Source organism: Carcharodon carcharias, chromosome 37 (genome assembly GCF_017639515.1).
Source record: "Carcharodon carcharias isolate sCarCar2 chromosome 37, sCarCar2.pri, whole genome shotgun sequence".
Lineage (NCBI taxonomy): Eukaryota > Metazoa > Chordata > Chondrichthyes > Lamniformes > Lamnidae > Carcharodon > Carcharodon carcharias.
The window spans coordinates 2,637,960-2,660,521 of NC_054503.1; the positions used below are offsets into that span (position 1 = coordinate 2,637,960).

The window sequence follows — 22,562 nt, forward strand, 5'->3', positions numbered from 1 at the left end:
GGGCCTGTACAATCTGAAACCACAGAACCACCTGGCAAAAAATTCGATAACCAGCACAGAGGCAAGGTCTGTCTATGCCTGGGATCATACTCGTGCCTTAAACAATATCACTAAAGCAGATTATCTGTGCCGTTACCACACTGCTGTTTGTGGGAGCTTGCTGTGCGCTGCTAACGTTCCCTACGTTACAACCGCGACCGTACTCCAAAGGCACCTCACTGGTTGGAGTGCGCTTCGGGAAGTCCTGAGGTTGTGGAAGGTTATACATAAATGCAGGTCTTTTGTTATTTCCTGACTTTGTTTCACTCTGGTAACATCTTGATTCTTAATCTGTGCCCTCTGGGATTTGAACTGTGCAGTGTGTTGATCAATCCTTTCTTTTTCAGACCTGGGAGGAATTCAATTAGGTCAAGCCTAAACCTCGCTTCCAAAGAGAAGCCAAGCTTCTTTCAGAATAATCAATATTACTGATGCTCAGGATTGTGAACTATAGATAGAAATACTGTTCTGTTTACATAGCCAATGAAATAGTTTAGAAAAGTTAAAAAGATAAAAAGGAGGACTTAACAAGTTATATCCATATAGAGCCCTAGTGAAGCAGCCCAAGGTGCTTCAGAGGACTGTTATTATGCAGAATTTGACCCCGTGCCACGAGGAGATATGAGGGACATGTGACCAAGCTAGGTCAAAGAGGTGGGTTTTAAGGAGCGTCTTAAAGGAGGAGAGAGAGGGAGAATTCCAGAGCTGAGGGCTCCTATGTCTTACGGTCTATGGTCCAGCAACACACTAACGCCGGGATAATCACGGCAAACATGGGATGGTTGGGCACCTTGTTGGGGAGCTCGGGAATGGGCCTGTGCAATCTGAAACCACATTTAATGGATGCCAATAGTTTCCTCTTGATCTCTCTTTGGCTCTAAGGAGGCATTGGCAACAGTGCCAACTGGGGTTGTTATCCCTCAAATTCAGAAGGCTAATTTGATTGAAGTTTTAAGGGGGAAGCTGGTAGAGTAAGGCTGGTCTCGTGGCACTGGTCCATGGTTATGGTTATTCCTGGCAGAGTTGCCTCCCACACGCTGTCCACTACATGGGCTGACCAGCGATGCCCTCCCGCTCTAACTGCCGGCCATTGGCGGGTGTTGGAAGGATCTCACAAGTTGACTCTCTACCCGCTTGGCCGCATTATGAACACACCTTCCTTGACCGCCAAGTCCAGGTGTGGGGTTTGAACCCCGAGTTCCTGGCTCAAAGGCACCCACTGCGCCACAAGACCAGCCCTACTCGATCAGCTCCCCTTAATATCTTAAAAACTTCAATCAAATCAGCCATTAGCCTTCGAAATTCAAGGGAATACAACCCCAGTCTGTGTATTTGAACTCCATTATGCCACAGTAGCTAAAAATGGATAGCAGAATCTGCCACATGAGAATGATGTTGATACACCCTGCTAACCTCCCCTTCCCACTGTCCTCTTTTCATATCTTCATTCATATTCTCCTTTCTCCATCGCTTTCCCTACCTCCTGTTTCCTATATTTACAGTATCTGTGTTCATTGACATTATAAAGGAAGATCACATGATCTTATATAACCAATAGAGGAGTAGCGTGGGCTACCTCTGTCGTCGGTAGTCTGTCGTTAGTCTGCATTGGAGGTGGTTCAGAGGAGGTTTACTAGATTGGTACCTGGAATGAGTGAGTTGTCTTATGAGGAAAGGTTGGACAGACTGGGTTTGTTTCCACTGGAGTTTAGAAGAGTGAGGGGTGATTTGATTGAAGTGTACAAGATCCTGAACGGTCTTGACAAGGTGGATGTGGAAAGGATGTTTCCTCTTGTGGGTGAGTCCAGAACTAGGGGGTCACTGTTTTAAAATTAGGGGTCGCCCTTTTAGGGACAGAGATGAGGAGAAATGTTTTCTCTCAGAGGGTCATGTGACTTTGGAACTCGGCCTCAGAAGGCGGTGGAGGCGGGGTCACTGAATATTTTTAAGGCGGAGGTAGATAGATTCTTGTTAGGCAAGGGGATCAAAGGTTATCGGGGGGTGTAGATGGGAATGTGGAACTCGAAACACAAACAGATCAGCCGTGATCTTATTGAATAGCGGAGCATGCTCGAGGGGCCAAGTGGTCTACTCCAGGTCCTATTTCTTATGTTATTATGTTAGTGGTCAGAAGTATGACAAGTGTAACTGCTGAGTACCTTTGTAAATAAACAGAATGTGTTCCACCTAAGAAGTGTCTGCTGGTCAACTCTGTCTATCGTACCAACTCAGCCATCCCACAACAAACATACAACCCAGATCCATACGTCCTAACAAACTGGCGATGAGGATCCAACAGTATCCTCGGATTTATTAATAAGAGCAAAGAGTACAAGAGCAATGAAGTTATGTTGAACTTGTATAAGACACTGGTTCAGCCTCAGCTCTGGGCACCGCACTTTAGGAAGGATGCGAAGGCTTTGGGGACAGTGTGGAAAGGATTCACGAGAATGGTTCCAGGGATGAGGAACTTCGGTTATGAAAATAGATTGGAGGAGTTGGGACTATTTTCCTTGGAGAAGAGAAGGGTGAGGGGAGATTTGATAGAGGCGTTGAAAATCATGAAGGGTCAGGACAGAGTCGATAGGGAGAAGCTGTTCCTATTGGCAGAAGGATCGAGAACGAGAGGGCATAGATTTAAGGTCGTTTGCAAAAGAAGCAAAAGCGATATGAGAAAAAAACCTTTCCACGAGGCAAGTTTTTATTCTTTCACGGGCTGTGAGTCTTGTTGGCAAGGCCAGCGCTTGTTGCCTGTCCCTAATTGCTCTTGAACTGAGGGGCTTGCGAGGCCATTTCAGAGGGGTAGTTAAGAGTGGGTCTGGAGTCACGTGTAGGCCCAGACCGGGTAAGGACGGGTTTTTACAACAATCGATGATGGTCACCATGGTCACCACCACTGAGACTAACTTTCAATTCCAGATTTTATTAATTGCATTTAAATTCCACCAGCGGCCGTGGTGGGGTTTGAACCCGTGTCCCCCAGAGCATTAGCCTGGGGCCCTGGATTACTAGCCCAGGGACATGACCACTACCTCGCCATCACCCCCCAACGAGGGAGCCAGACGGTTATTTGAAAACAAAGCCTCTGGGCAGACGGTGGGGACATGACGCTGAGTAAATTGTGAATTCGGGAGAGCCGGTGCAGACATGCTGTGCCTCATGGCCTCCTTCTGTGCTGGAACAATTCTGTGATTCTCTTCCTTCCTCGCTCATCAAGTCTGTCGGCCTTGTGAGTGTTTTAATCTACCCTCCCCACCACCCCCCTCCTTGGAAACATCCAGACAAGGTGGAATAGAGACCGAGTAGCCCCCAGCAGCTCTCTACAGACACCATAAGGTCTATAATCTCACGGAGGATACCTGCTATCAAGATCCCAGAGCCTATTTTTCAGTATATATCACACAACGCCAATCATCTCTCGTCCCATTCAAGTTATTTATAGAACTATAGATCTGCAGAAAGCCATGTTGGCTCTCTGCAGGAGCAATTGAGCTCGTCCCATTCACCCTCCCACCTTTTATCCAGAGCCCCACAATTCTTTTCTCTTTAGGTTTCTTTCATGGGGTGTGGGCCTCACTGGCAAGGCCAGAATTTGCTGCCCATCCCCGAATTTCCCTTGAACCGAGTGTCTCGCTCGGCCATTTCAGAGGGTGTGTAAAAGTCAACCACGTCGCTGTGGGTCTGGAGTCACATGTAGGCCAGACCGGGTAAGGATGGCTGATTTCCTTCTCTAAAGAGACATTAGTGAACCAGATGTTTTTTTTCTATGACAATCAACGTTGGTTCTATGGTCATCATTACTAAGATTAGCTTTCAATTCCAGATTGTTAATTGAATTTAAATTCTACCAGCGGCCGTGGTGGGGTTTGAACCCGTGTCCCCCAGAGCATTAGCCTGAGCCCCTGGATTGGTAGTCCAGTGATATTACCATTTCACCATCATCTCCCCCCAAGTTCCCTCAAAAACCACAATTGAAACTGCCTCCACCATCCAGGACAAAGCAGCCCCATCCACCACCTTCAACATTCACTCCCTCCACCACCGACGCACAGTAGCAGCAGTGTGTGTACCATCTACAAGATGCACTGCAGCAACTCGCCATGGCTCCTTCAACAGCACCTTCCAAACCCACAACCTCTACCATCTAGAAGGACAAGGGCAGCAGATGCATGGGGAACACCACCCACCTGCAAGTTCCCCTCCGAGTCACTCACCATCCCGACTTGGAAATATATCGGCCGCTCCTTCACTGTCGCTGGGTCAAAATCCTGGAACTCCCTCCCTAACAGCACGGTGGGTGTACCTACACCACAGGGACTGCAGCGGCTCAAGGCGGCAGCTCACCGCCACCTTCTCGAGGGGCAATTAGGGATGGGCAATAAATGCTGGGCCCAGCCAGCGATGCCCACATCCCATGAACGAATAAGGAAGCAAACCCTGGACCCTATTTACTCGCTGCGTAAAAGTTTTTCCTCATGAATCCATTTGGGCACTGCTTCCAGCGAATTCCGAGAGTGAGGGGACATTCTGGAAGGCAGCCTTCAGTTAATAATTTTTAATTTAAAAAAAATAGTATTTTTCTTTTCCCACTTATTTTTAAATTTATTTCGATCTATTGTTTTATCTCCACCTTTCAGCCCATTCCGATCCCTTCCCCCCACCCCACCCCCACTAGGGCCATCTGCCACTAGCTTGCTACCCTTAATGTCCCCATCAGCACATCCCTTAGATAATATCACCACCGTCAACACCCCGCTGTGCTTTTTTCTATAACATCTTTGGCAATCTCTTCTTTGTCTCCACCTATCACTGGCCCTCTATCCAGCTCTATCCGTCCCACCCCCTCTCTACCAGCTTATATTTCACCTCATTTCAATATTCCCTCAGTTCTGATGAAGGGTCATACGGACTCGAAACGTTGACTGTGTCCCTCCCCGCAGATGCTGTCAGACCTGCTGGGTTTTTCCAGCTATTTTTGTTTTTGTTTCAGATTTCCAGCATCCGCAGTAGTTTGCTTTTATCATGAGAGACAACATGATTGGCGCCTTGGTTGTAATCAGGGAGGTGGTGCGTATTCAGCAATGGAAGACTCCTGAAGTTGCACTCTTATGTCTGTGGCAGACATAACTAACAACTGGTAAGAGTCAAGTTGGCAGGAGACGTCAGCATCAATTTTAACAGATGCGTGTAGAGTGTGGTTTTAACACAGTTTAACACTCACTGCAGCAAAAGCAGCTCCTCAGCAAATCTCATTTTGACATCTCAAGGCAGAAAGAAGCTTTTATTTAGCCCTAGGCCTTTTTCAGTAGGCCGGGGCCAGCCTAGTGCCTTGCCGGCCGCGAGTGCAGGCCCCCTGGGAAAAGGAGCAGCCTGCGTTTAGGTAGCGCCTTTAAACGCTCAGCATGGGCCAAAGCAACCGGCAGCTAATGAGCCGCTTGGGAAGTCAGGATGTGGAGAACGCTGCCAGAGGGAAGGGCTCTCGAAAGGGAATCCAATAGTTAACGTAAAGGGGAAAGGTTTGTGGGGCTCCAGGGAAAGGGTGGTGGAGTGGGGCCGGCGGCGGGGGTGGGGGGGGGGGGGGGTCGCTCTTGGAGAGAGGGCCGGCAGGGACAAGGCGGGCCAAATGACCTCCTTCCGTGCCATAATGATTCGATGACTCAAGTTTGGATGCTGTTGTCTTACTAGCGACACACGGGCACTGTTAGTAAGACCACCGGGGTCGCACGACCTTGAGGCCCTGTCCCACAGGGCTAGAAGCAGCAAAGGCAGGCAGGAAGCCCCTCGTTTGCCCCGGCTGTTCTTGCCTCCTGGTTCTGCGAGCGGCCTCGCGCCTCGAGGGGCAGACAGGAACGGTAGGGTTGGGGGGGGGGTGGCTATTGTGACCCTTGAGTTTGCCCTAGCACTCAGCCATGGTTGACCGGCGACTCAGCTGCAGTTATTTTTCCGCCCCCAATGCCCATGAATATTTTTTAGTTAACTGAAGCTTGACCGTGCAGGGCACCTCAGCGGCACCTAGGCCTGGCGCCAGCATCTCCCGCCCTCCGACAAGGAATGGGGACCCCGCTCGATGCATGCAAAGCTCAGCGACGGGTTTGACCCCGAGACGAGCTTCCAACCTCTCACCCACGTCGCCAACGTTACCCTCATTTCCGCCCCTGTCACGTCACCAAATGATGCAACCACCCCACCCCCCCACGCCCCACTCCCCACCCCCCCACCGTCTCGGCTCATCAGCTGCTGGAACCCGAGCGAGTGTAAAATGGCGCACGATGATGTCACCGCCAGCAGGAGGCGGCGGCGTGCCCGCCAGCACTGGACAGGCCCGATTGAGGCCATCGGAGGGGTAACTAAATGAACCTATCCGCTGCCCGTCCAACCCTACGGCCTTTGGCTTTTCTTCTTGAGGAAATAAAAGTCTTTCGAACTGATTTGTAACGTGCCCCTGCTCGTGTGGGGTGGTGGGGGTGGGGGGGGTGGGGGGACACGTTGTTAACATTTTTAAATTCTTTACTTTTCTATGTTCAAAAGGCTTCAGCTCCCTGAGGCAGCTCCGCGCACCCGCGTGTACGGTTCTGTGCTCGCCCTCCTTCCCCCCCCCCCACACACACACACACACACACACACTCACGCCGCACGCACAGGCAGCGCCGAGCGCTGTAGCGCGCGATTCACGCCAGCCGGCCAGCGTGAGACGACCCGATCGCAGGAGGAGGCCCCGATTAGCAGCCACTCCCGCTCGCCTCCACCGAAATCCCACCCCCCCCCCCCCCCACCCCCCCCAGCATTTTCCAACGCGCTCCTGGCCAGCCTCCGACGTTCCACCCCCCGCGAAGCTGAGGTCATCCGAACCTGCGACCTGTGTCTTCACTCGCGCCCTTCACCCCTCTCACCCATCACCCTCCTGCGCTCGCTGGCCTACGCTAGACCCTGGCCAGGCACTTTTAAAACTCACAGCCTTATTTTCATAACCCCTTCAAGGCCTTGACCACTCACCCCCCCCACACTCCAACCCCTCCCCATCTCCACTATCTCCTCCATTCTAACAGCCCTCAGATATCTCTGGACTCCTCCGATTCCCAGCCTCTGGAGCATTCCCCTCCCCTCCACTCCCCCTCCCCCCCACTGTCCCCCACTCTTTCCCCCCCCCAAACCCCCTCCCGATTTCCATCGCTCCACTGTTGGTGGCCGTGCCTTCAGCTGCCTGGGACCTAAGCTCTGGAATTCCCTCCCTGAACCTGTCCCCCACTCTTGCTCTCACTCTCTCTCTCTCTTTCTCCTCCTTTAAGACACTCCTTAAAACTCCTTGGTCACCTGCCTCCATTTTAAGGTGTACAAGACCAGTTGGGACCAGTACTCTTATTTCCCAGTTTTTACTGGTGTTCCATTTTAAGGTATACAAGACCAGTTGGGACCAGTACTCTTATTTCCCAGTTTTTACTGGTGTTCCATTTTAAGGTATACAAGACCAGTTGGGACCAGTACTCTTATTTCCCAGTTTTTACTGGTCCATTTTAAGGTATACAAGACCAGTTGGGACCAGTACTCTTATTTCCCAGTTTTTACTGGTGTTCCATTTTAAGGTGTACAAGACCAGTTGGGACCAGTACTCTTATTTCCCAGTTTTTACTGGTGTTCCATTTTAAGGTATACAAGACCAGTTGGGACCAGTACTCTTATTTCCCAGTTTTTACTGGTCCATTTTAAGGTATACAAGACCAGTTGGGACCAGTACTCTTATTTCCCAGTTTTTACTGGTGTTCCATTTTAAGGAATACAAGACCAGTTGGGACCAGTACTCTTATTTCCCAGTTTTTACTGGTGTTCCATTTTAAGGGATACAAGACCAGTTCGGACCAGTACTCTTATTTCCCAGTTATTACTGGTGTTCCATTTTAAGGTATGCAAGACCAGTTCGGACCAGTACTCTTATTTCCCAGTTTTTACTGTCTTTTTCCTTCTGGTAGATCGTTGCCTTTTCAATGGGGTCTTGCAAAAATGAGTTGAGCGCACAGGTCTGAGATTTGCCCAGTACAGCCTCAATCACAGCAACGTGTACCAACATGGTTTCTGTCCTCACTGTGTCCTTGGCTGTCTATTGATTTACAGCTCAATACTTGAAATATTAAAAGCCCAAGGCAGCAAATATTTTGACACAACTTTACCATAATATCCCTTTTACTTCCTCTCAGTTACTTAAGATGCCGGATTGCCATTTTCTGACGAACCCAAAACCGAAATGAAAAAAAAAACAAAGTGCTGAAGAAACAAGTTCAGCAGGAGGCCCTGGCAGCAATGGCATGGAGAGAGAAAGACAGGAGTTAACGCTGCGAGTCCAAAATGTCACCATGGGCTCGCATCGTTAACCCTGCTTCCCTCGCCGCAGATACCGCCAGGCCTGCGGAATTTTTCCAGCACTTTCCGTTTTCATTCCCAGCGCCCTCCGCTATTTTAGTCCAAATTGGAAATGCTCACAAAAATTCACCTGGGCAGCTGAAGGCTTTTCTATAGCAACTTTCACAGCCTGGGGATGTCCTGAAGCGTTTTACGGCCAATGAGGTGCTTTTAGAAGTGTGGTTGCTGTCATCCTGTAGGAGGCGCTGCAGCCAATTTGTACACAGCAAGCTCCCACAAACAGGAACGCAGTAACAAATGGAAGACTTCCACTTATAGCCCTTTTCTCGTGACCACTGGATGTCTCAAAGCCAACTTTTTTTAAAAATTCATTCATCTATCGCTGAGGCAATGCAGTTGTTGGCCATCCCTAACTGCCCCCTTGGGAGGCTGGTGGTGCGGTGCCTTCTGGAACCACTGCAGTGCACGTGCTTCCAATTGTCTGTCGCGGTTTGAGTGACTTGCTAGGCCACCGCAGAGGGCATTTGAGAGTTAGCCACGGTGCTGTGGGTCTGGAGAAGCCACAGGGATGGGGTGGTGATGGTGCCATTGGACTAGCAATCCAAAGACCTGGCGGATGGATCCTGGGTTCAAATCTTGCTATGGCAGAAGGTGAAATTAAAAGTCTAATGATGACCATGAAACTATTATTGATTGTTGTAAACTAATAGCTCTTCAGGGAAAGGAAATCTGCCATCCTTACCTGGTCTGGCCTACTTGTGGCTCCAGACCCCACAGCAATATGGCTGACTCTCAACTCCCCTCTGAAATGTTTAAGGAAGGGCAATAAATGCTGGCCTTGATACCTGCCCCCATCCCATGAATGATTTTTTTTTATATATATATAAAAAGTCACACAGAGGCCAGAGTGGGTAAGGATGGAAGATTTCCTTCTGGAAAGGACATTAGTGAACCAGATGGGTTTTTCAGACAATTGATTCATGGTCATGATTAGACTTCTAATTCCAGATTTTTATTGAACTCAAATTCCACCATATTGGGATTTGAGCCCAGGTCCCCACAACATTCACCCGGGGTCTCTGCATTACTGGTTTGGTGACAATACCACAATGCCACCTCCTCCCCCAATAAAGTGTAACGTGGCAATAGTGTGACCAGGTAATCTGTTTTGGTGATGCTGATTGAGGGATCAAGATTGGCCAAGGCACCAGGGATAACAACTGCCCCACTCGTCTTCGAAAGAACAACATGAGACCTTTTACACCCACCTGAGTGGGGTCGTCAGGGCCTCAGCTTAACGTCTCCTTCAAAGGGTGGCACCTCCGTCAGAGCAGCACTCCCTCAGAGTGTCAGCCTTGGTTTCCGCACTCGGGCCTTGGAGTGGGACTTCCTTTTTGTTTCTTCTTTCATGGGATGTGGGCGTCGTTGGCGAGGCCCAGCATTTGTTGCCCATCCCTAATTGCCCTTGAACTGAGGGGCTGGCTCAACCATTTCAGGGGCAGTTAAGAGTCAACCACATCGCTGTGGGGTCTGGAGTCACATGTAGGCCCAGACCGGGTAAGGACGGCAGATTTCCTTCTCTAAAGGGGACGTTAGTGAACCAGATGGGTTTTTACAACAATCGATGATGGTTGTCATGGTCACCACCACTGAGGCTACCTTTATAATTCCAAATTTATTAATAGAATTTAAATTCCACCAGCTGCCGTGGTGGGATTTGGGCCCCTGTCCCCAGAACATTCATCTGGGCCTCTGGATTACTCGCCCCGTGACATGACCACTTTTAAAATTTATGTTTATTTATGGGATGTGAACTTCGCTGGCTGGGCCCATCATTTATTGCCCATCCCTAATTGCCCCTTGACAAGGCAGTGATGAGGTGCCTTCTTGAGCCGCTGCAGCCCCTGTGGTGTAGGTACACCCACAGTGCTGTTAGGGAGGGAGTTCCAGGATTTTGACGCAGCGACAGTGAAGGAACGGCCGATATATTTCCAAGTCAGGATGGTGAGTGACTTGGAGGGGAACTTGCAGGTGGTGGTGTTCCCATGTGTCTGCTGTCCTTGTCCTTCTAGGTGGTAGAGGCCATCGGTTTGGAAGGTGCTGTTGAAGGAGCCTTGGTGAGTTGCTGCAGTGCATCTTGTAGATGGTACACACACTGCTGCTACTGTGCGTCGGTGGTGGAGGGAGTGGATGTTTGTGGATGGGGAGCCAGTCAAGCGGGGCTGCTTTGTCCTGGATGGTGTCGAGCTTCTTGAGTGTTGTGGGAGCTGCACTCGTCCAGGCAAGTGGAGAGTATTCCATCACACTCCTGACTTGTGTCTTGTAGATGGTGGACAGGCTTTGGCGTTGGTGGGGGTGGGGGTGGGTGTGGGGGTGAGGTTCTGGAAACAGCAAGCACGCATTCTAGCGATGAAGGAAGGCTTTGGAAACGATGAGGTTAATTTGCTGGAAGGTTTCGCTCTCCGGGACTGTGGCGAGGTAATGTGCTCTCCTGTCAGAGGCCCAGATGCCGATATCCATTTCCTGGAGTCAATAGGATAATCTCAAATGGCTGTCAACTTTCCAGCCTGTTGTGGCTGCGAGTTTGACAGCGAGGTCTTTCACCTCTCGAGGGACTTCAAATGCTTGTCTGCCTGACAGCTTTCCGAGATCCATAAGGCCGCTCAAGCAGAACTAATTTACGTATAATTACTGGCCTGTGCCCGGCAAATAAGCTGCGCCAGCAGAAGGGCAACTACCTGGAGGTCAACAGCGGCAGGAGCCTGATGAAGGACTGGCTGAATCCAGAATCCAGGACACCAGCCCCAGGGGCGGCTGCAAGGAGGGGCTGCCCACTGGGCAGAGCTGCAAAGAGCCGCGCAGGTTCAATTCCTGGCCCTGACTGGGTTAACCCTGAGTTGATCTCCGCTGGCACGTTCCACAGAGAAGCGGAGAGAGTTGGCATCCCTCCGGGTAGAGACAGCTGTACTTCAAATATACCTTCATCGACTTGTCAAAGCACCTTGCGTTGTTCTGAAGGCACAATGGGAATGAGCTCCAACCCTTGTTCCTCCCTCTTGTGAGGAGATGGTGGTGTCGTGGTAATATCACTGAGCTAGTGATCCAAGCGACCCCCCCAGGCTAATGCTCTGGGGGGGGGGGGGCTGGGGTCATGGGTTCAAATCCCACACATGGCAGTTAGTGGAATTTAAATTCAATTAATAAACAAACCAACATTTATGTTGGGACCAATATTTATGCTTCAACGAACAACAAATGAAAAAAAAAACAGATGATCTACTCTTTATCAAGCGATGGGGGTGAAAGGTTATCGGGGGCGGTGAAAGGTTATCGGGTGGTGAAAGGTTATCGAGGGAGGTGAAAGGTTATTGGGGGGTGAAAAGTTATCAGGGGTGAAAGGTTATCAGGGGGTGAAAGGTTATCGAGGGAGGTGAAAGGTTATCGGGGGTGAAAGGTTATCGGGGAGGTGAAAGGTTATCGGGGGAGGTGAAAGGTTATCGGGGGAGGTGAAAGGTTATCAGGGGGTGAAAGGTTATCGGGGGAGGTGAAAGGTTATCAGGGGGTGAAAGGTTATTGTGGGGGGGGGTGGGGGGCGCAGATATGTGGAGTTGAGGTTACATTCATTTCAGCCACAATCTTATTGGATGGCGGTGCAGGCTCAAGGGGCCGAGTGGCCTCACTCCTGCTTCCGGATTCGTACGTTCGCACGTATGTACGCGTTGCCACAGCAGCTCGAAGCCCTCGCTGGGGCAGGCTGGCTGCACGGCCGGTGTGGGTTGGTGGCAGCAGCACAGGGTTCAATCCCCGTTCTGGGAGAAGTTAAAAAACAAAATCAGTTTGCGCCCGGCTGCCCACGCCAGTCATTTTATGATGCGGGTGGCATATTGTCGGGGTCAACTGGCTTGATAACAAGCCTCATTGACCCTTAATTGTTCATTTAAATATGGCTGACTTACAATTTCAGCGCCAACCCACTCCACCCTCTCCCCCAACCCCCGTGTTATGGGGGAGAGCTCGGTGGCGGGCATGAAGGTGGTGGGATGGACACCCACCGTATTTTATGTGCCCTTCCCCCTCCACCGACCTTGGGAAACATGCCCGCCGGTGGGGTGGGGGGAGATGTGCAAAATTCTGGCTTGAAACGCTATTCCTCACACATTATGTTCATGAATTGGGCCTGCCACAAGTAACTCAACGTCAAAATGGTTTGAAAAAAACTTGGGGGGGGGTGGTGGTGGTGGTGTTGTTGAGGAGTTGGGGGGAGGGGCGGTGGTGGTTGACGAGGGCCGGATTTTGGCCAGGGTTGGCGGCCTGCTTGAGCCGGCAAAGTTTCCTGCGTGACCTCTTCCCACAGCACCACGCCCCCCCCCCCCATCACCCCCCCATCAGCGAGAGCCGTCGGCCAGTCAGGCTGGCTGACAGCCCTCGGGGGGGTGGGGAGAGGCGGGGAGGGAGGGGGGACCAAAATCCGCTGAGGGGCGCAAGTCCCACCCTGAGATCGCTCAGGCCGCCCCAAAGTCAGATATGGCCGCGAGGCAGCCTTTTTTTTTTATTGAAGTTGGGCAAGCGACCTTTCTCATGGTGGGGGAGGGGGGAAGGGGCAAGCAATGCCCCCACCCACCCACCCCCTGCTCCCCACCCCCACTGCCGAAAGCCCACCCCTTAGAGGGGGCCCCCAGCTGAGGTCCTTAATGGCATCGGACAGGGTAGAAGAGTAAGGAATGTTTCTTCCTTGTAGGAAAAATCCAAAACGAGGAGCTACAAATGGAAGTGGGTCACTAATAAACTCGGGAGGCAAATAGGGAGCAACTCCTTTACCCGAAGGGTGGTTAGAATGTAAAATACGCTGTCAGGGGAAGCCGTTGAGGTAAACAGCTTAGTTGCTGAAGACGTTAGGTGAGTACATGAGTGTAAAGTGGATTGCCCTCCTCCTGGTACCATGCTTGAAGAGGGCCTTGGTATCCACTGCCACCAGGCATATTGGAAGGATGTACAGACTGATAATCCACCCTGTGTGGCCATGTCATGAACACACCTTCTATGGACATCAAGTCCCCTGAGATGGGACTTGAACCTGGGACGTCTGGCCCAGAGGTAGGGGCACTGCCACTGTGCCACAAGACCCCCAGCCCCAACCCTGACCCCTGACCCCCAACCCCAGTGAAAAGGGGATAGTTTTGTTGAAAAGCTGAGATACAACAGGAGGGGACTCGTGTGGGGTATGAATGCCAGGAGATTAGCTGGGCCGAATGGTCTGTGTTTTTGGTGCTGTACATTCCATGCCATTTGGCTCAACAGTCTCACACTAACTGATCGCACGGTTACCACCCAGTTTTAGGCCAAGGGTCTTCCGCTCATTAAGAGCGGCTAACACTGGGAAGATGGCTGCGAGAGGAAGAAGTGATTGGTAGGGTCGGGGGGTGGGGGGGGTGTGGTGGGTGCAAAAGCTCAGTGCAAGTGGTTTCAGAGAGATCAAGCACTTGTAAAGTGCCTTAATGCATCCCACTTGGAGGTAGCCCAGGTGCAGCACAGCAAGATCCCCCGTGAAACAGGTGAGTTTTTGGGTGGTGGGTGAGATGGATGCTGGTCGGGTGCAATGGGTGGGGGGGGGTGGGGCGCTGCCAGCTCTCTCTTGGAATGGCGGAACATCCAGCCAAGATGGCGGGAAGGACCTGGGTTTCAGGTGTAGTGTGAAAGGTATGGCACCTCCAGCAGAGGATTGGCACTCGCTCGGTGCTGTGGCTGGGAGCGGGGGGGGGTGGTGTCAGCCTGGGTGGTGGGCTCAGCCTCTTGCGAGTGGCTCTTTGTAAAGCCAGCCCGCTCGCTGGGTGAGAGAGCTCCGCTCGGAGCCGTGGCTGGATAAGTGGTCTTACTTTCCCTCCAGCTCCTCCACCGGTCCCTGGGATGTGGCGTCAGGAAAACCCAAAAGGGGTCCCTCCTCGCGCCTCCTCCGTGTGGGCAAGTTCACCTCACAGCCGCCGGGGAGTCAAAATGCACCTCCCCTTTTGGAGGGTGGAAAGCTGCCTTGCAACGGCACCTGCTGCTCACGATATAGCCGGGGGGCGGTGGGGTAGGGGGGCTACCCCTCCTTGGTCAGCTGAGCCACCGAATTTTATCAGGGCGGTGAATTTGGGGCCTCACTCGTGTCCGACGCTCCAAGTGCAGCTCCCGCTCTGTGTCGGCAAACGGGCTTAAACCAATCGCCACCTAATGCCCTCCGACAGCAGTGGGGGGAGGAGTGGGTGTGGGGTTTAGGGGTGGATCTATAGGGGAGCCTCCACACGCTCAATGGCTGGTCCCCTCCTTCTCGAAAACTTAAGAATAACCTCCAAAGCGGCGCCTGATAAACAGACGTCGGCACAAGCGGCTGGAGGAGGAGGAAAGCCTTCAGCGTCACGAGGTGCGTCCATACGAGAGGACCACCTGTTCCTGGTGAACACTTCGTCCCGTGAGCGAGGTGGGACTGTGAGCCTAACGTGTGAGGGTGTCCCAGGCTCTGAGGCAGGTTCAGTGTTGCAGGAGGTGGAGGCGAGCCAAGCATTCGCTCAGCAGGCATGTGCTCCACACGAGCCTCCCCCCCATCCCATCTTCACCCGACCCCATCAACGTAGCCTTCTACTCCTTTCCCCCTCGTGTGTTCATCCAGCTTCCCCCTTCAATGTATCTACACTATTCACCTCACTCGCTCCCTGTGGGAGCGAGTTCCACGTTCTCCCCGCTTCTCTGGGTGAAGGAGTTTCTCCTGAATTCCAGGGTGGAATAATGAGTGACTGTCTCATAGTGATGATCTCACCCACAAGTGGAAACATCCCCTCCACATCCACCCTATCAACTCTCTTCACAACATTAATGACCTCTACCGGGTTGCCTTCTCTTTTCGAGAAATGAGGCCCACAGTCTGAAATTCAGGGTGGAAAGAATCCTCACATTTTACCAGAGCTTTTTTATATCTGATACGGGTGAAGATGTTCCCTACTGGATTACTTAGTGACTGTCATATCGTTCGGCGCTCTAACACAAGCATCATAAAACCTGTCAAACTCTTTCAGAGGTTTAAAGATCTTGAGTAGGCCTTCTCTTTTCCAGAAAATAGAGGCCCAGCCTTTCCTGATGGGTTATAACCTCTCAGTTCTGGTACCATTCGAGTAAACCTTTTTTTCTAATGTCCTTTTTATAATATGGAGAACAGAACTGTTCACAGGAACTCCAAGTGCGATCTAACCAAGGGTTTATGCAAGGTTAACATAACCTCTCTGCTTTTCAACTCTATCCCTCCAGAAACAAAACCCACTGCTTTTGTCTGCTTTTTTTTCTTTTATTAACCCATATCACTACTTTAGGGTGATTTGTGTATCTGTAACTGTCCCCAGATCCCTCTATTCCTCCACCACCTTTAAGATCCTTATTTTCCACAGTTACTTGGCCCTCTTATTCCTTCTGCCAACACGCGCAGCCTCATGCTGACCTCAACGGGCATCCGTTTGCCAACTGCACGCGCACACTCTCTGTCAGCTTATTAATGTCCCCCTCGCAGGCGTTAGTATAGGAGTTGTCTTTGTGATTGATCTTCAGTCCCTGTGTGCAACCTCCTTGGAGGTCAGCTGGTGTATGAGTGCGAGATTTTCTGCTCTGTATATCTGAGGACGGATAAATCCTCATGAAACACATACATCATAGCTAAAGTAATCTCCCCCTGTCACAGAGTGCCAAAGCAATGAGATAATATTGATCCTACTTAAGCTCCAGTCAGCAAGTTGCATGCAGATTCGGGCCATCCATTAAGGGTACAACGAGCAAAGTGTTGTGGCCAATGTCTAGCCTCCGATAATCAATGACAATCAAGGGATACAGGGATGGTGAGGGAAGATGGCATTGAGGTAGAGGATCAGCCATGATCTAGTTGAATGGCGGAGCAGGCTCGAGGGGCCGAATGGCCTAGAGTTGCTCCTAAGTTTCTATCGTTAGGAAAGGAAAGCAGGTTACGCCCGCCATTGTGTGTCAGTTGGTAGTGCGCCTGCTTCTGAGTCACAGGTTTCTGGGTTCACGCTCTGGGCTCTGGGGGAGATGGTGGCGTCATGACAATGTCACCGGACATTGGTAATCCAGAGGCCCAGGTTAATGCTCTGCGGGGACACCAGTTCAAATCCCACCACGGCAGCTGGCGAAATAAAAATAAATTGATAATCTGGAATTGAAAAGCTAGCCGCAGTAATGGTGACCATGAGAACGACCATCAATGGTTGGAAAAACCCACCTGGTTCGCTGAAGGAAATCTGCCATCCTTACCCAGTCTGGCCTACAGACCCCACAGCAATGTGCTGGACTCTTAACTGCCCTCTGAAGTGGCTGAGCAAGCCACTCACCTTTCAAGAGGCACCAAGGGACAGGCAATAAATGCTATCCTTGCCAATGATGCCTATATCCCCTCAAAGAATAAAGGGGGGAAAAAAATCACACAGAGTGGGAAGTACAACACTGGGCGCTAACATGACCATTCAATAAAGAGTGAACGCAAAAACACAACATTATTTCTTCCACAATAAAGAAAATGTCCCTAATCTCCCACGTAGCCATCAATGCGTGCCAACCATGAGGCGTGCCAGTACAATTAGCTCTCTGACTAAGTTAGTCTCAACAAATAATGCAAGTAGTAAATCTGGAATATTAAGCTAGTCTCAGCTCCGTCTTAAATGGGAAGCACATGTGAAATAGGAGCAGAAGTAGGCCTCATGAGCCTTCTCCGCCATTCAATAAGATCATGGCTGATCTGTTTGTGTTTCGAGTTCCACATTCCCTCTACCCCCCGATAACCTTTGATCCCCTTGCCTAACAAGAATCTATCCACCTCCGCCTTAAAAATATTCAGTGACCCCGCCTCCACCGCCTTCTGAGGCCGAAAGTTCCAAAGTCGCACGACCCTCCGAGAGAAAAAATTTCTCCTCATCTCTTGTTCTGGACTCACCCACATGCTTTCCACATCCTTGTCAAGACTGTTCAGGATCTTATACACTTCAATCAAATCACCCCTCACTCTTCTAAACTCCAGTGGAAACAAGCCCAGTCTCATAAGACAACCCACTCATTCCAGGTATCAGTCTAGCAAACTTCCTCCGAACTGCCTCCAACGCTCTAAGAGAGAAGGGTGTTGGTTCAAATCCCACTCCAGGGCCTTGGAATCACAGTTGACACCGCAGTGCTCAGGGCGTGCTGTACTGTACCCTGGTCTGGATGAGGTGTTAAGTTGGGGCCTCATCTGACTCTTCATTGAGTGAAAAAGATTTCACTGCTCTGTTTTGAAAAAGAGCAGGAGGACAGTCTCCAGGTAGTCCTGGCCAATATTTATCCTTCAACCAAGGTCACTACCTCACGATTAGTGAGGGGCATGTTAGTGGGGTGGTGAAAAAGGCATATGGGATACTTGCCTTTTTCAATCGAGGCATAGATTACAAAAGAAGGGAGGTCATGTTGGAGTTGTATAGAACCTTGGTGAGGCCACAGCTGGAGTACTGTGTGCAGTTCTGGTCGCCACATTATAGGAAGGATGTGATTGCACTGGAGGGGGTGCAGAGGAGATTCACCAGGATGTTGTCTGGGATGAAACATTTAAGTTACGAAGAGAGGTTGGATAGAGTTGGGTTGTTTCCGTTGGAGCAGAGAAGACTGAGGGGCGACCTGATCGAGGTGTACAAGATTATGAGGGGCATGGACAGGGTGGATGGGGAGCAGCTGTTCCCCTCAGTTGAAGGGTCAGTCACAAGGGGGCATAAGTTCAAGGTGAAGGGCAGGAGGTTTAGGGAGGCTGTGAGGAAAATCTTTTTTACCCAGAGGGTGGTGAGGGTCTGGAATGTGCTGCCTGAGAGGGTGGTGGAGGCGGGTTGCCTCACATCCTTTAAAAGGTACCTGGATGAGCACTTGGCACCTCATAACATTCAAGGCTATGGGCCAAGTGCTGGGAAATGGGATTAGGCAGGTAGGCCCCCCCACCCCTTTCTGAAACAGCGTGGCGAGACCTTTCACATTGGACGAGGAGGGCAGGCAAGGCCCTGGTTTTTAAGGAGGCACCCCCGGCAGTGCAGCACTCCCACGGCACTGGCACCCGGAGCGTCGGCCTAGATTTTATGCCCAAGCTTCTGCAAACCTCATTAGCTTCAATAATTAAGTGTTCCACTACTTAGCACGCCCAGCCTCTCAGCACATGGGTTCTAGGCCGCAGTGACTTGTGGGCTTAAGGCACCAGCTTGTGGTGACGGCGGGGGTGGGGGGGGGGGGGGGGCGAAGCTGATGTCTAGCTCTCCGCTAACAAGTCCGGCTGGCTGGACAATGGCCCCTTTTTCCCCTGAGGCACTGGGGGTCCTGTCTGTCTCGGTTATCGGCAAACCCAAATCGTCAGCGAGGTCCAATCTCTTGGCTACCAACTGGGCCCAAGGAAGAGGGATGGTGTTAGCCTGCATTATCCCACCTGGCAAAGGGCCTAGCGCCTTAAATTACACGGCGAACCTCCCACAGGTGACCGGCTGCTTGCCCCCACTGATGAACGGGAGGCTCTTCGAGCTGGAGCAGGGTTTTGCCTGGGGGCTCCTGAACCCCACCATCAGGCTCAAATGCAAGGGGTGGTGGAGTGGGGGGGGAGAAGCCCATTAATGGCCGGAGGGGGGGGGGGTGTGTGCCTAATTGACCAGGAACTCAAGCGGATGTGGTGTATTTGGATCTTCAGAAAGCTTTTGATAAAAGTCCCACACAGAAGGTTAGTGTGCAGAATTAAAACACAGAGGATTAGGGGGGTAACATATCGGCATGGGTTGAGAATCGGTGAGCAGGCAGGAAACAGAGAGTAGGTATAAATGGGTTTTTTTTCCCCGGAGTGGCAGGCGGTGACTGGTGGGGTACCGCAGGGATCAGTGCTTGGGCCCCAGCTATTCACAATATATATCAATGACTTGGATGAGCGAACCAAATGTAATTAGGGATGGGGTGGGGGGGTGGGCAGGGTCTCAGAGTTGGAGGGTCTGTCAGGGGGCTTGCAGCTTGAAAAGAGAGACAGGCTGCAAAGGAAGGTAAGTAAGAGAGGGTGGGTGGGAGGGAGGGCACGTCCAAATGGAGGTGCCCTCTTCCCAACATTTCTTGAGTTTAAATCAAAGCCAGGCAATCAGTACATTGGAGGTGTATAAGGGGGGAGAGTCCATCTATAGGGTGGTCTGCAGCTAATGCAGCTAGGACAGGCGAGGAAGGCCTCTTGGCCAGTCTGGAGCGCTGGGCCCTGGCCTTTCGAGGAGAAGCCACCTCCATGCAGTTGAACCATCCCCTGCTGCCTGTGCGGATTTGGAGTCCAACTGGAAGATCCCAGTCAGCCTCCTTCAAATGGCCGTTAACAAGCTTGACCAGCTCCCTTTGCAATGTGCCTTTAAGGGATGGTAGCACACTCTCACTTTAAGGGAAGTGTGTCATGTGATCCAGCCTCAGTTTCACTTCAGCCTGGAGCAGAACGCAGCCCCACCACCGATGGCTTCAAGCGTTTTTGTCCATGTCTATCTGTCCGCATGTGCCTGTTCTTAATAACTGAACCCACAACGTGTTTGCACGATCCCTCATGAGTGACTGCTGCCTTTTATATCTTTACTAACAACACACAACATGGTGGCAGCAGCTTGAGGGCCAGTAGCCCTGGCGCCCGATCCCGCCAGAATGGTCTGGGGATCGGATGGGGCCTGGGGAGCTCGCATGCGGGCCAGGTGGTGCTTCTTTTAGAGTCCGGTCCCGTGGTGGGGGGGGTGGGGGGGGGGTAAAAATCAAGCCCTTGCTCTCCACTGCTTGGCGGTCAGAAGATGCACTGACCAGTGACATCCCAGAATGTTACCGTGCAAACGATTCTCTGCCGAGCTTGCTGTTTAAATAGGATCAATCTCCCAGGGCATCAGTTTGCCTGAATGCAGGTGAACTATATTGTTTCAACTGATCCCAGCACAATCAACCCCTACTGCCTAAAGCAATGCTAATGAAAGAAATCAATGATTGCGGTCAAGTTAGCTGCCAAGGGCATCATTATTGGGAACAATTAGAGAGCCATCAACCTCAAATCCAATTGTTACGGCATTGCTGACGCTCCCTAATGAGTGAGACCTTATTTACACCATTGACCAAGACCTTAGTGCATGTGGTGTATTTGGATCTTCAGAAAGCTTTTGATAAAGTCCCACATTAGAGGTTAGTGTGCAAAATTAAAACACATAGGATTGGGGGTAATATATTGGCATGGATTGAAAATTGGTTAGCAGATAGGAAACAGAGAGTAGGAATAAACGGGTCTTTTTCGGAGTGGCAGGCGGTGACTAGTGGGGTACCGCAGGGGTCAGTGCTTGGGCCCCAGCTATTCACAATATATATCAATGAATGTAATATTTCCAAGTTTGCTGATGACACAAAGTTAGGTGAGTGGTGAGGAGAATGTTAAGAGGCTTCCAGACGATTTAGACAAGTTGAGTGAGTGGGCAAATGCATGGCTGATGGGTATAACATGGATAAGTGTGAAGTTACCTGCTGTGGTTGGAAGTACAGAATGGCAGAGTATTATTTAAATGGTGATAGCGTGGGAAATGTTGATGTACAAAGGGACCTGGGTGTCCTTGTACACCAATCACTGAAAGCAAGCATGTAGGTGCAGCAAGCAGTTAAGAAGGCAAATGATATGTTGGCCTTCATTGCGAGAGGATTTGAGTACAGGAGCCAAGGATGTCTTACTGCAGCTGTACAGGGCCTTGGTGAGACCACACCTGGAGTATTGTGTGCAGTTTTGGCCTCCTTACCTAAGAAAGGATATACTTGCCATAGAGGGAGAGCAGCGAAGGTTCACCAGACTGATTCCTGGGATGGCAGGATTGTCATATGAGGAGAAATTAGGCTGACTAGGCCTGTATTCACTGTAGTTTAGAAGAATGAGAGGAGATCTCATTGAAACGTATAAAATTCTGACCGGGCTGGACAGACTGGATGCAGGGATGATGTTTCCTCTGTGTGGGGTGGGTGGTGGGGTCTAGAACAAAAGGTCATGATCTCAGGTTACAGGGTAGTCCATTTAGGACCGAGATGAGGAGAAACATCTTCATACAGAGGGTGGTGAACCTGTGGAACTCTCTACCCCAGAGGCCTGTGGAGGCCAAGTCACTGAATATATTTAAGAAGAAAATAGATAGATTTCTAGACTCTAAAGGTGTCAAGGGGTATGGGGGAAGAGTAGGAGTACAGCATTGAGTTAGAGGATCAGCCATGATCATATTGAATCGCCTCAATCGGCTCGAAGGGCCAAATGACCTACTCCTGCTCCTGTTTTCTATGTTTCTTATCTGGACCAGCCATATAAATACTGTGGCTACAAGAGCAGGTCAGAGACTGGGAATTCTGTGGAGAGTAACTCACCCCCTGACTCCCCAAAGCCTGTCCACCATCTACAAGGCATAAGTGTGATGGAATACTCCCCACTTGCCTGGATGAGTGCAGCTCCCACAACACTCAAGAAGCTCAACACCATCCAGGACACAGCAGCCCTGCTTGATCGGCACCCCATCCACAAACATTCACTCCCTTCACCACCAACGCACAGTAGCAGCAGTGTGTGTACCATCTACAAGATGCACTGCAGCAACTCACCAAGGCTCCTTCAACAGCACCTTCCAAACCCACAACCACTACCATCTAGAAGGACGAGGGCAGCAGACACATGGGAACATCACCACCTGCAAGTTCCCCTCTAAGCCGCTCACCATCCTGACTTGGAAATATATCGGCCGTTCCTTCACTGTCACTGGGTCAAAATCCTGGAACTCCCTCCCTAACAGCACTGTGGGTGTACCTACACTGCAGGGGCTGCAGCGGCTCAAGAAGGCAGCTCACCACCACCTTCTCAAGGGGCAATTAGGGATGACCAGGAAGCTCTGGGCCTTGCCAAGAACGTCCACATCTAATGAACAAATAAAAAAAAAATCTCCATGATCACTGCTTCTCTAAAACTAAGGAGCTGTTTCCATCTGATAGGGCAGTCAGGGTTTGCTTGAGGCTCCCAGGATTTTGACGTTGCTTCAAAGTTTGCAAGATTGCTTGCCACCACATGGAGTCCTTGTGACAAATAGTATAGGTGCATTTAAGGAGAAGCTGGATAACCATATGAGGGAGAAAGGACT

General features: G+C 50.9%; 1 protein-coding gene across 2 annotated transcripts in view; it reads right to left on the reverse strand.

The window, feature by feature from the left end:
- LOC121272973 (neurexin-2-like) overlaps window positions 1–22,562 on the reverse strand; it is a 2,565,635-nt gene that overhangs the window by 2,468,840 nt on the left and 74,233 nt on the right. For both annotated transcript variants that reach the window (XM_041179880.1, XM_041179879.1), the window contains exon 2: window positions 10,698–10,710. In XM_041179880.1, the coding sequence (XP_041035814.1) occupies window positions 10,698–10,710 (13 nt within the window). The remainder of the gene's footprint in view (window positions 1–10,697; window positions 10,711–22,562) is intronic.